At 34.4% G+C, this 17,646-nt stretch overlaps 2 protein-coding genes across 2 annotated transcripts in view; both read left to right on the forward strand.

Annotated features, from left to right (window-relative positions):
• LOC107662207 (protein FAM180A-like) overlaps positions 1-706 on the forward strand; it is an 8,347-nt gene extending 7,641 nt beyond the window's left edge. Inside the window, exon 3 of the mRNA XM_016452137.1 lies at positions 163-706. Within this exon, the coding sequence (XP_016307623.1) occupies positions 163-513 (351 nt within the window). The 3' untranslated portion in view covers positions 514-706. The remainder of the gene's footprint in view (positions 1-162) is intronic.
• Positions 707-3,184: 2,478 nt separating this feature from the next.
• The window catches only part of upf2 (UPF2 regulator of nonsense mediated mRNA decay), a 25,339-nt gene continuing 10,877 nt past the window's right edge, over positions 3,185-17,646 (forward strand). The window contains exons 1-13 of the mRNA XM_016452138.1: positions 3,185-3,299; positions 5,607-5,975; positions 7,833-8,612; positions 9,986-10,146; positions 10,226-10,402; positions 11,900-11,995; positions 12,213-12,316; positions 14,845-14,930; positions 15,060-15,168; positions 15,343-15,456; positions 15,870-15,986; positions 16,070-16,255; positions 17,324-17,527. Coding sequence (XP_016307624.1) covers positions 3,295-3,299; positions 5,607-5,975; positions 7,833-8,612; positions 9,986-10,146; positions 10,226-10,402; positions 11,900-11,995; positions 12,213-12,316; positions 14,845-14,930; positions 15,060-15,168; positions 15,343-15,456; positions 15,870-15,986; positions 16,070-16,255; positions 17,324-17,527 — 2,508 coding nt within the window. The 5' untranslated portion in view covers positions 3,185-3,294. The remainder of the gene's footprint in view (positions 3,300-5,606; positions 5,976-7,832; positions 8,613-9,985; positions 10,147-10,225; positions 10,403-11,899; positions 11,996-12,212; positions 12,317-14,844; positions 14,931-15,059; positions 15,169-15,342; positions 15,457-15,869; positions 15,987-16,069; positions 16,256-17,323; positions 17,528-17,646) is intronic.

Genomic DNA, 17,646 nt, shown 5'->3' on the forward strand with positions numbered 1-17,646 from the left:
AGTTTTCTAAAGCGTTTTTGAAAAATCGCTTACCCCACCTTTAATGTAACTGGAAGAATGTGCATGACTTTGAGAGAACTTTGCCAGAACGCATTTAAGCTGCTTTGATAAACAATATGAGATCAAACAAATGAGGTGAATCTCTTGTTATTTGTTTCACAGGTGTTGTGGTCGGGAGGGTACATGGACGCGGTGAACGGGATGCTCCACATATCCGATCAGGAGCTGGCGTCCATGCGGAAGCTAGAGCTTCTGGAGGTGCTGTGTGAGGACGTGCTTCCCAGAAGCCTCTCGGAGATCCAGCGGCTCAGTGCTCAGATGGAGCTGCGCCGCGGATCGCTGCGGATGGACGACTTTGAGCGCACCGTCCTCACGATGGTGTTTACTGCTCAACAGCTCCAACATACCAGCCCCGGCCACCAGAGAGAGCTGTGGGTGAATGCACTCCTACGACTCTATAAAGCCATCAAAGGAGACCTGCGGCCGGAGTCGAGTAAAGCTACAAATGCCTGACTCTGAGAGAAGCGTCTCATGTCTCAAGAGTATGAGTCTACTGCAGTGCTTCTCAGCCAGGGGCTGCAGGACTGTCCCAGCTAACAGGGAACGTTCTGGCAAGCTTCTCTCAAAGTTATGAACAAACTTTCTTCCAGCAGCATTAATAGAGCATTTATTCAAAGTGATCTGGTCTTTAATAAGATCATCAAAACATTAGCACATTATATATTCATTGCTTATGCACGTTTTTCTGAAACATTTTAGTTTACTTTTTTTTTTTTTTTTTACATCATACTAGTTTCAGCTGTTTCAGAGAACAATCAAAAGTAACATTATCAGAATGTTTGCAGAATGATAAAAATAGAACGTTCGCTTAATCTTTTCTCTAATGTTCACATAACCAAGAAAAAATGTTTTTTAAACATTTAAAAAAAACTGGATGTTGAGAGAATATGAGATCATGTTTTTATAACTAATCTGGAACGCTAGCGAAACATATTTTTGTTAGCTGGGGTTCTGATCGCAGATATCAGAGGAAAAACAGTGCTAAATGCAAATAATAAAATGCAGCTAAGTATGTAATCAGGTAGAGCTAGTCAAATTAGACAATGTCAATAATTGCAATGCAATTTATATATGTTTTACATAATATTTGTAAAATAAGAAATAAATCATTTGAAAATAAATATAATAGTTGAACTTAATAAAATAATGAATCTGTAAAATAAACAGATTTATAGTTTTGAGAGCAGCTTCTTAATTCTGAAATTCTGTTATAGTATTTTTCACAAATAAGGTGTTAAAAAACAAATACAAATTCTAATAGTAAAATAATACAAACAAAACGTATATTTATTTTACATAATACTTACAAAATTAGAAATAATTTGAAAATAAGTGAATATAAATATCATATTTGAACGAGAGAAAAAAATCTATAAAATAAACAGATTTTTAGATAGTTTAGATAGCAGCTTCTTTATTTTGTAACCCTATTATAGTATTTTCATTTTAGTTAAAAACACAAATAAAATTTTTTAATAAAAAATAAAACACCTCATTCTCAAAAAAGGTGAACAAAAGCACAAAGTAATAGAAAATACAACCCAAACTTGCAGCAACACTTAAAAATAAAGATTTTTTTTACAGTGGAAAAGGTTCTTTAGATTATTCAAATGAACCTTTTCATTAGAACTGATTACTAAAAGGTTCTTTAGGGAACCAAAACGGGTTCTTCTATGGAATCGCTGTGAAAACAACCTTTATTTTGAAGTGTAAAATCTGGTTCCTGAAGCAGAACTGGTTGAGAAGCACTGACTGAACTGGACTTCTCTAATTATAGTGCGGTCAGATGAATATGACATGCATCTGTGTTTGCATAAGTTCACCTTCACAAAGACAGATCACATTCTTTGCATAAACGTGTTGTTGGTGCAGTTGATGGCACATTATACTACAGAATGAGCTCCTAATATAATCATTATCACGTCCTTGACCTTGTCTCCCTGACATTTTCACCTGGAAATATTCCCAGTGGCACATCAAACCCTGCTGTCCGCTCGGCTGAGATCTGTGTTAAAGAGAAATCATTGCTGAGAATGTGACTGATATTAAAGTTAAAACTTCACAGCTTCATTGCTGCATTAAACAAGCCCCCCTACATGAGACAATAAAGGACTGGAGGTTTCATTTCACCTGTGTTTTATTAAACACCTCAGGCAATATTTCAGCATCTGCCACCAGAGCAAAAGCGTTAAGACTCACTTATGAGACAGTGAAGATGATGATGATGAACAAATGATCAAAACCCAGTGGAGCCAGGCTCAGGAATCCCTCCAAATGAGTTTGTCATGCTTCACGATATTATTACAGCTACAGATCAGTTTTGTGGCATTAAAATATTGGAAACTGTGTGTATGTGTGTGTGTGTGTGTGTGTGTGAGTATGAGTGAGTGAGTGAGTGAGAGTGAGTGAGTGTGAGTGAGTGGGAGTGAGTGTGAGTGTGAGTGTGAGTGTGAGAGTGAGAGTGAGTGTGAGAGTGAGTGTGAGAGTGAGAGTGAGAGAGTGTGTGTGAGTGTGTCTGAGAGTGTGTGAGTGTGTGAGTGTGTGAGTGAGAGAGTGTGAGTGTGTGTGTGTGAGTGTATGAGTGTGTGAGTGTGTGAGTGAGTGAGTGAGTGTGAGTGAGAGAGTGAGTGTGAGTGAGAGAGTGATTGTAAGCTTAATGTCACTATTAAAATTTTTCGTTTTTCATATCAGATGTTTCTCAGGTTTATGATACTTTCTATTGTAAAAATGACCTTAATAAGTAGTTGTTTGAATAATGATTATGTACAAGTGTATGTTTTTTTTTTTAAATAAACAATTTGTTATTTGTAACGCTAAGGGAAATTTCTGCAAAATAAGTATAACAAACGTATATCGTTCAGGTGAAACATGATAGATAGATAGATAGATAGATTAAACGAAATAAAAAAATGACAATAAAAGATTCTGAACGTTTTCACAGTCTGAAGAGTTACAGTAACATGAAATTAACATATAACATTAACTTTTAATTAAATGGGTTTAAGCTAAACATTGGATGTGTGATATGTACTTCATTTAGGGTTGGGTGTATGTACGTGTCATATGTATTTATCTGGGTTTGCAATTTTATCTTTTTTTTTAATCCTCGCGTATTTTTTAGGTGAATAATAGTTTTTGATCAGGCACCTTTGGGGACGCCATCTTCAGGGGTCCTAATATTGAAAACTATCAAGCGCCGTCGTTTACTGACTAAACTTATATTAACTGAAGCACATGAGGTAAGACTGACATTTACTTCAAAACACAACTGTATTCACATGACTGACAGAAAATCTCTTTGTTTCTGTCATTTCAGTCTGTTTGCGGCATAATCGTGTTGATATTTGACATGAGCGGCCTCAAACAGCTAACGGCTAATGCTAATTCATAAACATTCAGTTAAAACATGAAATCGCTTCATTAAAAGATCGGATTTCTGTTATGTATGAGCTGTTTATTATAAAGTGAAATTATATTGAGTGACAGACGATGTTTATCTGGTTGATTTAGTCGTCTTTTGTTAATACAGCTGTTGGTGATTGTTTTAATGTGGTCGATTTGCTTGTTCATTAGTCTTTTGGTAATTGAGAGACTTTGTTAGGTCATGTAACGGCATACAAAGTTGATATGTGTGTGAAAGTGTTTTGACCCGGAATGTGGCAGAATTTGAGCCCACAGGTGTATCTGATCAGCTGTATTCCTGCAGGTCGGCCAGACACGTTCAGTTCCGCCTTCCTGCAAAGTCTAGTGTTAATGATTTACTAATTAATCAAACACACCTGAGGCAGCTGATCACCTGAGCGTGATTGACAGGTGTGTTTGAGGAGGCGTGGCAGGTGCTGAGACCACCTGACCTGGACTACGTCAGTATCGTCTGCGATAATATCGTAATTGTTGTTTTAACGATGTGCGATTTGACATTATCGAGTATTTTGCAAAAACCATTCAAAACATCCCTACAGAGCGCACACATACATTACGTGAAGTCTAGACTAGTGCGTGTGCATTTAGAGTATGCTCTTTCACTGCATGATTCAGTCTATTAAAATGCATTTAGAATAGAGGTTGACCGATAGTGGATTTTGCCGATACCGATAGCTAGGTTGGACCACACTGGCCGATACCGATTAATTAACCAATTGTTTTAAAATTGATACTGAACAAAAACTAAAATAGTGCTTTATTAACAAAAACAGTACTGAACCATACTACTAGTAGTAGTAAAAATAATAATAATAGTAATAGTAAATGTTGAAATTAACAACCTCTAACAAGGAACAATACTTAAACAGCTTTCATTAATCTTAATGCTACAAATGGACTCTTATTTTAAAGTGTTGCCACTAATATCGCACACCCCTATTCTGCATTATATGTAGATGTTCTGTGTGTATGAAATAAACAAATCAAATAAACACTGCTTGGCCAAAATGTGCAATATACAACCAGAGCAGACTGGGATGCAGTAGTAGCAGGACAGATTATCCTGTGACTGGCATTATATAATAACTCTTAATGAATTTGATCTAATAATAGCTTTCAATGCAAAATTAAAGTGTAAAAGTGCAAAACTTATTAAAAAGTACACTGTATACAGTATAAATATTGGTACAGTATTCATTGGTACACATTGTTCAATGCAATGCAACATTTGATTAAAATTTGACTGCTATATATATATATATATATATATATATATATATATATATATAAACAGTATGCTCTTACATGTACAGTATACTATTTTTCAGTGCAGAATTTGATTAAAAGTGCAAAATAAAAAAACGTATGCTGTATGCAGTGCACCGTTTTTCAATGCAAAATTTGTTAAAAATGCAAAATATTTTTTAAACAGCATGCCATATGCAAAATTTGATTACAAGTGCAAAATATTAAAACAAATTGTATACAGTATAATATTTTTCCATGCAAAATATTGCTTAAAAAAGTGCTTAACAAAAGATCAAAAAATTTTAAGAGACAGTACGTTGTATGCATTACAATGTTTTTTTAAAGAAAATTTTAAAAGTGCAAAATATTTTTTAAAACAAAGCCATGTGCAAAATAATAATAATAAAGTATGCTGCATACAGTATCATTTTTCAGTGCAATTAAAAAAAAAAAATTAGATGCCATGTGTAAAATTTGATTTAAAAAAGCAATTAAAAAAAACTCATCATTGAATTAAAAGTGCAATATTAAACAAAAAATGCCATATAAAGTATAATAATTTATAATGCGAAATTTTGTTTAAAAATGCAAAATATTTGAAAAAACAGTATGCTATATACAGTGTAATATGTTTCAATACAAATAATTTTTTAATCCATGCTAAATCATTTTTTAAACCGTGTGCCATATGCAAAATGTAAAATATTGTCGTATACATTATATTTTTCAAATCAAATTTTGATTAAAAATGCAAAATAGTTTAAAAAAACATTATACAGTGCTGCATGCCAAACACATCCCTTGACTTTCTATGTTTGCAATTATTATCAGATACGGTTTAATTTGTACTATTATTGTTCTGTAATGTTTTGCAGTAGCAGTATGCCTGCTGAACGTAAGAAGTCCGTCAACATGGAGGAGAGAGAGACGGGCTCCTTCAGCAACAAGGACAGAGACGCAGACAGACAGGCCGCCGCGTCCCGCGACAAGAGCAAAGACGAGACCAAGATGAGCGCGAAGAAGGACGGAGGCAAGACGGCGGAAGATAAGAAGAGACGGGCTGAGGAGGACAAGAGGAAGAAGGAGGAGAAGGAGAGGAAGAAGAAAGAAGAGGAGAAGCAGAGGGCAGAGGAGGAGCAGAAGAAGAAAGAGAAGGAGGAGAAGAGACAGCAGGAGGAACAGGAGAAGAAGCTTCTGGAGGAGGAAGCCAAACGACAGAAAGAGGAAGAGGCTGCACAGCTCAAGTAAGAAGGCTGGGCAATATAGCACAAATTTCTCTATATTTTTGTTTTGATATATATCATAGCTTTTTTTTTAACCCCCAATAAGAAAGACAAAGCAGCTATTGTTTCAAAGTACATTTATTTTTGCTTTTTACTAAAGGAACACAAAAGGAACATTGATATGTATTTAAAGGTCATATTTATTTAAAATTATATTCACATATTTACCAACATAAAAATATGAAATACAAACTATGAAAATTACACAAAACCTTGATTGTTGCAACAAGAAACCAATTTTTCCAATGAAACATTCTGATTATATTTTATTTTTGTTATATTTATATATTTTAGTATTTTTTATTTACATTTTTTAAAACCATTACATTTTTTTTATTTAAAATAACTAACTAATAACTAATACTAATACTAAATAACCAATACTTTAACTGAAATAAAATAAAAAAATTAATCCATCGTTTCATTTCTCATTTTCATTTAATTTAACTTGATGTAGTAAAATAACTAAACCTAAAACTGAAATAAAAAGTAATAAATGCTATATAGGCATATTAAAAAAAACTAATAAAAATGACAAAAGCAAAAAAATACTAACATTTTAACAAAATTACAATAAAACAGAAAATATACAAATAAAACTAATTTCATCAAAATGTGCGGTTTTGCTTTGCAGTGTTATTATAGTTAACTAAAACCAAAGCCATAAAAAACAATAAATAAAATTTATATTAATTGAAATGAAATTAAATAAAATATTTAAAAACTTTAAATTCATCTAGTTCCAAAGAAAAAAATATTACATTTTCCGTGATGTACTAAAATAACAAAAACTAAAATGTGAAATAGAAAAATATTAAAACTAAATAGACATGTTGATAAAGCAAAAACTGATAAAAATGACAAAAACATAATTTTAAAACTTTAACAAAAATTAAAATAAAAGCAGAAAAAATAAAACTAATTTATATTATTAATAAAAGATATAATAGTATCATTAGTGGTCGACCGATATATCGGCAAGGCCGATATATCGGCCGATATTTGGCATTTTTGCAAATATCGGCATCGGCCGATACGTTTTTCTGTTTGGCCGATGCGTTCGTGGCGGGACTTTTATTTTGACGGCGCTGAGAAGGGCAGCGCCTGAACACACAGTGCTCACATTCTCCCTCTTGTTCGCCATCGTCGTTAACAGTTCTGTCTATCTAATAATCAGATAGAACTGTTAAACAAAGGAATTAAAATGTATACAAAAAAGTATTATAACGATTGCTTATATATTGTTAGTAATAGAAAGGCAAACATTATAATACTTTCTCGTTTGCCTTCAGCATTCAGCAAATACGCATTTATGTAATTTAAACAAATCTTTGAATGACTAATGAGCATCTAATTTCAAAAACCTTGCAAACGAATCCAGCTGTGAGATCTTATGAAGTGTGCATGTGTATCCTGCATGATCGCGTGTTCTCTGCGTGACGGTCGGTCCGTGAGAATTGAATGCGGACAGGAGGAGAGTTCAGCTTCATTGAGACGTGTGATCGACAAACTTTAAACTCGTGATTTTCAAATTATGCCATATTCATGTCATTTTCTCTGTGTGCTGTATGTAAAACGAGTGTTACCTTGGCTTTATTTGAAAAAATATGATTCCCAATGCACGCAAACTTTTTTTAATCAATTTTCAAATTTCTTAAATGTTAAATAAAATGATATCGGCTTTATATCGGCCACCCTGCTTTCCAAGATATCGGCATCGGCTGTCAAAAAAACAATATCGGTCGACCACTAGTGATCATTGGTACTGAAATAACACTGATGCTTTGTAATCACAGTTTGTTCTTCGTGTCTCATCAGGGAGAAAGAGGAGGCGGAACAGCTCCAGCAGGAGGCGTGGGAGCGACACCACGGCAGAAAGGAGCTGCGCGTGAAGAACCAGCACGCGCCGGAGACGCGTCCCAAGGAGGCCTTCTTCAGCCGCCTGGACTCCAGCCTGAAGAAGAACACGGCGTTCGTCAAGAAGCTCCGCACGCTCACGGAGCAGCAGCGCGGCTCGCTGTCGCAGGACTTCGACTCGCTCAACCTCAGCAAGTACATCGGCGAAGCCGTGAGCTCCATGGTGGAGGCCAAGCTGAAGATCTCGGACGTGGGCTGCGCCGTGCATCTCTGCTCCCTCTTCCACCAGCGCTACACTGATTTCGCACCGCATCTCCTTGCCGCCTGGAAGAGACACTTCGAGGCCAGGAAGGAGAAGAAGTCGCCCAACGTGAGCAAACTACGAACCGACCTGCGCTTCATCGCCGAGCTCACCATCGTGGGTCTGTTCACGGATAAAGAAGGGCTGTCGCTCATCTACGAGCAGCTGAAGAACATCATCGGTGCCGACCGAGAGACGCACACTCACGTTTCCGTCATCATCAGCTTCTGCAAGCACTGCGGAGACGATATTGCCGGGCTGGTGCCACGGAAGGTCAAGAACGCGGTGGAGAAGTTCAGCTCATCCTTCCCTCCCAGTCAGATCATTAATGCGGAGAAACAGCAGCCGTTCCAGAACCTGCTGAGAGAATATTTCACCTCTCTCACTAAACACCTGAAGAAAGACCACCGAGAGCTGCAGATCATTGAGAGGCAGAACAGGTCAGTTCGTATATGGACCCTTTTCACATTTAGCAAAAATCTTCCATTTACACAATGTTAATAATGTTAATAACTGTGGAAATGCATCATAACGGTCTGTAAAGGGGGTCCATTGGGAATCGTTTGGAATCTCATGATTCAATTATTGATGCCACAAAATTTCAATTCCGATATACTGAAATTACTTTCTAGAGATCAAAATTTCTGGAGGTTTTTGTTCTGCATCTTTCATAGTGTTTAATGTGAGTCTCTAAGCATGTATGCATCATCTTTTATGTCTAATTCATGCATTTAATCAATTAATTCATTTAGAATAATATGACACAATCTGACTGTCAAATATAAAAAAAGTAATAAAAAAAAAAAAAACTTATTTCAGCTAGTTGCCAAGGCAACATTTCAAATTTTTTTGTTTATATACGAAAATAACTAAAACTGAAATAAAAAATAAAAATGTAGACATGTTATATAAAAATGACAAAAACACCCTAGAAAATTAGTAAACCTTTTACTAAAATTAAAATAGAAAATAAAAACTGCTTCAAATATTAATAAAAACTATAATAAAATTAAACTAATAAAAATGACTTAAAACTTTAAAATGGAAATGAAAACAGAAAATATGAAATTTCCAAATATAAATAAAAACTATAATAAAACTACAAAAACACCCAACAAAAATACTAAAACTGTAGGTAAAATAAAAATAAAAAAATATGAATAAAACCTGTAATAAAATGAAACTAATAAAAATGACGAAAACTTTAAAATGGAAATGAAAACAGAAAATATGAAAAATAAAAGCTAATTCAAAATATGAATAAACTATAATAAAATAAAACATAAAAATTATGAAAACACCCAACCAAAAGACTAAAACTTAACTAAAATGAAAATCAAAACAGAAAATATGAAAATAAATCTATTTAAAAATACTAATAAAAACTATAATAAAATAAATGAAATAATAAATGAAGCTCAGAATTGGCATAACTGCATTTACTTAAATTACAGTTGCATAAATAATGTTATGAAATTACTATTTTAAAAATAACATTTTAAATATTGCAATGTAATGTTACTTTAAATATGAAACTAAAACCACCAGGAGGTGGTGTTAAAGATGTTAAAGGGGTAGAAAAGGGTGAGTAATTAATGACAGAATTTTCAGTTTTGGGTGAACTATCCCTTTAATGAGAGTCATTGAATCATTAACTCAATCTTTCTTTCAGTACAGCTGATCCCTTCAGAAAGTCATTGAATTATTCACTCAACCCGTTCAAAAATGCAGATTCAGAAACAGTGCTGTGTGTTGCTCTGAGACGTGCTTCTGCATTTGAATGGTGATAATAATGTTTTGTGTCTCTCTGCAGGCGTATCCTGCAGTCTAAAGGAGAGCTCAGCGAGGACAGACATAAGCAGTATGAGGAGTTCGCCACCTCCTATCAGAAGCTGCTGGCGAACACGCAAACGCTGGCTGATCTGCTGGACGAGAACATGCCTGAACTTCCTCTGGACAAATCCATCCAGGAAGGTGCGACCGCTGGCACGGCTTCATCTGTGTGAGATCTTGTCTCGGCATGCGCGTGATTTGTTGTTGATTTGTGTGGCAGAACACGGTCCGGGCATCGATATCTTTACGCCGGGGAAACCGGGAGAGTACGATCTGGAAGGAGGCATCTGGGAGGACGAGGACGCGCGTAACTTCTACGAGAACAAGGTGGATCTGAAGGCGTTTGTTCCTGCTATCCTCTTCAAGGACAACGAGAAGAGCAGCCAGACCAGCAAAGGTACTGAATGGTTTAGAAGCATCCTGTGTTATTTTACTAGTATTTATATACGATTATAGTATTTGAAGAGTTCATTTGCAAAAACCGATAACTCCGATAACTTTTTTTATTGCGCATTCCAAGTAATATCAATCTAACTGCAGTTGAGTTGTTTTGATTAAGTAATAATAACTTAAACAAATACAGGTAATTTACAAAATGAAAGTTCATTGAAAGTATGTTTTTTTTTTTTTACATATTAAAAGTTTGTTTTATAGCAAAAGCAGATAACTCCACATTTCAAGTTTTAGAGTTTAAAAAACACTGGTTTAATCTTTGTAATCTCCTCAGATGATAATGTAGACGCCTGACAAACGTTGTTGTTGTTGTTGTGATCATAAACTGTATGGATGTGATTACACGCAATACACCGAGCTTTTCCCTCAACATTGTAATGCGCTGCTTTTGCAAGCTTCCGTGAAAACCTTTCAGCTTTTATTTTCCTTTTCAGCCTGAAGAAGATATCACAGGTTCATCAAGTTCGTCGAAATGATCCTCAATCACTTTTAGTCAGCTTTGACGAAACTCCTCTCAGCTAGCACGTCTTTTCAGAGTGAAAGTAGCCTTGTCACCTGACCTGAATACAGCGCGCTGATTCGCTGAAATGCACTCATCGGCTTCTGCTCAAAAACAACAAGGCGCTTGTCGGCTTCTGCAGTAAAACGTGAACTCGCGATGCCTTGAAAGTGGACAAAACCGGCTTTTTTGACAAAACGTGTTTAGGGTTCAGATCGCGCTATATGCAGAGAATAATGCACGGTAATCAGCTTTTTTTTTTTAAAGTGTCGTTTATCGGTTTTTGCAAACGAACTCTTCATTTATTAATATTTAGAATTAGCTTTTTTTTGTGTATTTTCCTCTTTAGTAGTTTTAGTTTTAGTCTTTTTTTTATCTATTTAGCGTTTATTTATTTTTTTCAGTTTTAGCAATTTTAGTAGCAGTGTTGTTTTAATATCATTTGGATATGTATTCTAGTTTTTATTCATATTTTAAATCAGTTTTTATTCATACGTTTTCCACCTTACATTTAGATAAAGTTTTAGTAATTTTGTTGTTTATTGGTTTTATATGATTAGTTTTCATTCATATTTTAAATTAGTTTTTATTTTTCCATTTTAATTTTAGTTAAAGTTTTAGTAATTTCATTGTTTGTTTTTGACATTTTTATTAGTTTTATATTATAAATTTGTATTAATATTTATAATGTTTTTATTTTTATATTTTCTGTTTTTATTTTCATTTTAGCAAAAATTGCTATTATTTTGTTGGGTGTTTTCATCATTTTTATTAGTTCACATATCGTCCCCTTGGAATTATAAGGTTCTATCTGACATTGTCAAAATTGAGTTATTCACATGTTCTTATTCTGTGACAACTTATTTGCATTATGTGATAGATTTTTTTAATGTTGTGTACATTTTGGGACTTTTTATTTAAAAAACAAAAAAATCTGCACAGTCGAAGCGCTGGACATCACTGATGAGCCGATAGATCTGGACGTAGCCGAGGAGGCCGAAAATGAAGAACTGGCCAAAAAGTTACTGGATGAGCAAGGTAAACATGCTTTCTGAGTAAAACACACTGATCACAACCTCAGTGAAGGGCAAGTGCAGGATCTTTCCAGCAGCCCGACTTTATCTGTATTTAGCTTTTTTCCCCCCAGTGACAGTAATTATTTATATGTGCAAACTCATTATCATAAGTCAGTGTTTGAATTGTCATGTCGTTCGTTTTCGTGTGTGTGTGTGTGTGTGTGTGTGTGTGTGTACAGAGCAGGAGGATGAGGAGGCCAGCACCGGCTTTCATCTCAAACTCATCGTGGACGCTTTCATCCAGCAGCTCCCAAACTGCATCAACAGAGACCTGATTGACAAGGTCAAGAGTTCAAACACACAAACATACTTAAGCAAATAAAACCGCTCAATGTTAGTGTTGTCTAGTGTTCATTTTGTCAGCTATTTTTAATTTAGTCTTAGTCCTGTGTCAAATGTGACTTTTAGTTTTTATCATATTTAGTCAACTTGTCCTGTTTTAGTTTTAGTCAAGTTTTAGTCGACTAAGACCCGGTTTCATAGACAGGGCTTAGCCTAAGCCAGAATTAGTCCATAGTTCAATTAGGACATTTAAGTAATTTTTATAAACATGCCTTAGAAAAAAGCATTACTGGTGTGCATCTTAAGACAAAACAAAGACACTGACATGTTTTAAGATCAGTCAGTGCAAGTTTGAACAGTTGAAACGGCTCAGACTTACATTTTAGTCTAGGACTAGGCTTAAGCCTTGTCTGTGAAACCGGGGGTATATGTCTGAGAATTTTAGTCTAGTTTTAGTCATATTTTCGTCTTACTGTATGAAAAATTATGAAAAAAATATATTATTTTGCTAAATTTTAATTGCAGTGATTGTTGTTACTTGGGAAATAAATGTTTACATTTCATCAGAAGTTAAGCACCAATAAGCACAAATCAATAGAATATCGACTCGTATGCATGGTTTATTTCACCTCTTCTAACGTTAGTGTACAGATTTATAACAGGATATCAATTAGAGGCTAAATAAACACCAAAGACTTCAGATATACACTCGCACTGTCTACATTATGAAAACCTGCGTCACAAAAACCTACTCTCAAATATTATAACAGAGAAATTCCTAATAGTAATTCCAATAATACCTAATTGCATTAATGTTTCTCTTTTAAAACAATGGCAAAAAGACTTATCGTGCGCATAGAGGTTGCGTAAGTAACGTTACAAACAGCAAACAATAGTCTGAAATGTTAAAAAGTGCAAAAATAAAAAGGTTTTGGTAAAGTTTTTTGTTCATTTAACTACATTCTAGTCTCGTCTTTTTTCATCAATGATATTGCATGTTCATTTAGTCTCAGTTATCGTTTAATGGCTTTATTATCGTCTCGTTTTCGTCAGGGGAAAAAACCTCGTTGACGAACATTTGAAAAACTTAATTTTAAAACAAAATTAGAAATGTTAATGAAGTTAACTAACTGAAAACTAAAGAAACCAACCAGGCGTTTTATTGTTAACTATAACTACAATGAAAACTAAAGCAATAAGAAAAACATTTGTTACTTGAAAATAAAATAAAATATAACTTACTTTATTTCAGCTAGTTGCTGAGGCAACATTTCTCATTTTCATTTAGTTTAACTTGACATACTTGAAAAATCATATAGACATAAAAGCTATATAGACATGTTTAAAATATAATAATAAAAATGACAAAACACAAACAATTAATAAAACTATTACTAATAACAATAAAAATATATTCAAAATATTAATAAAAATATAATCTAAATGATACTAAAATTACATTGGAACTAACTGGTAAAAAAAATAAATACGTGTTACTTGAAGTACTAAAATAGCAAACTAAAACTGAAATAAAAATTAATAAAAACTATATAGACATGTTTAAAAAAAAATAATAGAAATTACTAAAACTTTAAAATTAGAATGATAACAGAAAATATCTTGAAAATAGTAATAAAAATATAATAGTATATCAATGATGCTAAAATTACACTGGAACTAACTGATATATAAAATAAATAAGATGAAGTACCAAAATTACTAGGACTAAAACTGAAATAAAAATAAATATGTGACCCTGGAGCACAAAAGCAGTGTTAAGTCGCTGGGGGATATTTGTAGCAATAGCCAACAATACATTGTATGGGTCAAAATTATAGATTTTTCTTTTATGCCAAAAATCATTAGGATATTAAGTAAAGATCATGTTCCATGAACATTTTTCGTCATAGTTTTCGTTAACGAAATTAACACTAGCGTTGTCAAAAGTAACGACGTCGGTACTGAAATTTTAAAAATGTGACGATACCAGCATTTCCCGCTAGCATTTGTGACCCTGGAGCACAAAAGCAGTCTTAAGTCGCTGGGGTATATTTGTAGCAATAGCCAAAAATACATTGTATGGGTCAAAATGATTGATTTTTTTTTATGCCAAAAATCATTAGGATATTAAGTAAAGATCATGTTCCATGAAGATATTTTGTAAATCTCCTACCGTAAATATATTAAAACTTAATTTTTGATTAGTAATATGCATTGCTAAGAACTTCATTTGGACAACTTTAAAGATGATTTTCTCAATATTTTGATTTTTTTGCACCCTCAGATTCCAGATTTTCAAATAGTTGTATCTTGGCCAAATATTGCCAAATATATAAGCTTATTTATTCAGCTTTCAGATGATGCACAAATCTCAATTTCGAAAAAATTGACCCTTATGACTGGTTTTGTGCTCCAGGGTCACATATGTCTGTGATTGGTCATTCTTTTCATTCACTTGATCGTACAGGGCTGCTGGGTTGTTATTCTCGTGTCTGTTTTGTGTTCAAACGTTTTCCTGTGTGTTTTCAGGCTGCAATGGATTTCTGCATGAACATGAACACCAAGTCCAACCGCAGGAAGTTGGTTCGAGCTCTTTTCACGGTGCCCAGACAGAGGTGCGTGTGCATTCGTAGCATCTGTAGATGTGAACACTAGATGGCGCTGCCGTCATGTGATCTTATCAAGTGTTCATTCAGATTTGAAGTGTGGCTGTGCATTAATGATTTTATATTTCTGTGTGTCAGGCTGGATCTGTTGCCGTTCTACGCTCGTCTGGTGGCCACTCTGCACCCGTGTATGTCTGACGTGGCAGAAGACCTCAGCTCAATGCTCAAAGGAGATTTCAGATTTCACGTGAGTGTGTTTCTCATTAGCTAAACAGGATCAAACGAGGTATTTTAGTGCCAAAACGAGCTATTTTAGAATCAGGATGCCCTAAAATGCTGACTGGGTAAGCAGGTCACTAGAATTTGGAAGCATTTACACAAAAGTAACACATGAACGAGTGTGTGTGTGTATTTCTTACAGATCAGAAAGAAGGACCAAATCAACATTGAGACCAAGAATAAGACCGTGAGGTTCATCGGGGAGTTGGCCAAGTTCAAGATGTTTTCCAAAACGGACGCACTGCACTGCCTCAAGGTAATGGTCTGATGACACCTACAGTGTGTACTAACTAGGGATGTCTGCAGTAGTGCTTCACTATGAAGTCCATACTAAAAAAAAAAAAAAAATGTAATGATAGTTAGTACTATGCATTGCTAAGAACTTCATTTGGACAACTTTAAAGATGATTTTCTCAATATTTAGATTTTTTTGCACCCTCAGATTCCAGATTTTCAAATAGTTGTATCTCGGCCAAATATTGTCCTATCCTAACAAACCATACATCAATGGAAAGCTTTAAAAAATATTAAATGCAGTAACAGTAGTGCTGTGGAGTGATGATGATGATGATGATGATGATGTTGATGATGATAGCATTGACTGCTGAATCTTTGTATTGGGGTCATGATGATATTTCAGCATCTCTAACGCTGTGTGTGTTTGTGCAGATGCTGCTGTCTGATTTCTCTCACCATCATATTGAGATGGCCTGCACACTGCTGGAGACGTGTGGACGCTTTCTCTTCCGCTCACCGGAATCTCACCTGTGCACGAGCGTCTTACTGGTCCGTCTTCACACAAACAGACACACAAGCATGCAAACCTGCAGCCGCCGTCTTCATGCTGTTGATCATGTGTGTGTTCACAGGAGCAAATGATGCGTAAGAAGCAGGCTCAGCATCTGGATGTGCGTTACGTGACGATGGTGGAGAACGCCTATTACTACTGCAACCCGCCGCCGATGGAGAAGACGGTGCGCAGGAAGAGGCAGCCGCTGCAGGAGTACATCCGCAAACTCCTCTACAAAGACCTGTCCAAGGTCACCACTGAGAAGGTGCGTCATGCATGCGGGGGACGCAGCGGTACCGCATTTATTTTGTGGCCCACATCATGCATTTATTATCATTTGGGCCAAAAGAAGAGTGAATATTAGACAGTGTGATTTTAATTTTGCGTCAGTTTTGTCACTGCTGACATTTTGCAGTGTGTATGTGGTTTTGGTCCTATTAGCAGCGTGAAAATAAAACTTAAAATTTTGAATGAAAATAAAACTTAAAAATACTAAAATTGTGAATGAGTTATATACACAAAGCAAGCTTAATAATCACTGAAGCTGTCAATAAATATACAATTATATGAAAAATATATAAAAATACTATATATTAAAATTTGTATTATATACTAGTATTATGGTTTTAATATATATATATATATATATATATATATATTAAAATCATATTACTAGTCTATATTTCATAAACATTTTACGTATAGATAACTTTAATTATTACATATAAGTAATTTAAATTATATTACAATATATAAAATAATATTATAAAAATACTGCAATAACTTAATATATTATGAAAAAATTATTGTAAATACTTACAAATACATTAAAAACGTAAATATATATAAAAAAATACACATTTTATTATATATTATTACAAAAGCATCTGTTGTTTAATAATATTGTGTTTGCGTGTTTTATATGTATATGTAATAAAAGTATAAATACATATATATTAGAACATACATCAAAAAGCTTAAATATTAAAATTTATTGAAATATGTATTTTATTATTATATATTATTATTATTAAAATATCTATTACTTAATAATAGTGTGTGTGTGTGTATATAATAAAAGTGTAAATACAATGAAAAATTATATAAAATAACAGTATAAAGAATATTATAAAAACAAATATTATGAAATATATGTAAATCATTTAATTTAATTTAATTAATTAACCTTTGTATTATATTTATTTTTGGCTGTTCCCAATGGACAAAGACACAAAAAACATTGTATTTAGCTTTTGCATGTCATTCTTGATATAAATAGGCCTGGACATGTTAAGAAGCTGCTGCGATGAGCTTCATACTCATGTGTCTGTAGGTGTTGAGGCAGCTGAGGAAGCTGCCCTGGCATGATGCTGATGAGAAGAGTTACCTGATCTGCTGCATGATCAACATCTGGAACGTCAAGTACAACAGCATCCACTGCGTGGCCAACCTGCTGGCAGGACTGGTGGCGTATCAGGAGGATGTGGGCATTCATGTGGTGGACGGCCTGCTGGAGGACATCCGCCTCGGCATGGAGGTGTGAGAGTGTGAGTGTGTGAGTGTGTGAGTGTGTGTGTGAGTGTCTGTGTGTGAGTGTCTGTGTGTGTGTGTGTGTGTGTGTGAGTGAGTGTGTGTGTGAGTGAGTGAGTGAGTGAG

This window comes from Sinocyclocheilus anshuiensis, unplaced genomic scaffold (genome assembly GCF_001515605.1).
Source record: "Sinocyclocheilus anshuiensis isolate Anshui unplaced genomic scaffold, SAMN03320099.WGS_v1.1 scaffold1543, whole genome shotgun sequence".
NCBI classification, from domain to species: Eukaryota; Metazoa; Chordata; class Actinopteri; order Cypriniformes; family Cyprinidae; genus Sinocyclocheilus; species Sinocyclocheilus anshuiensis.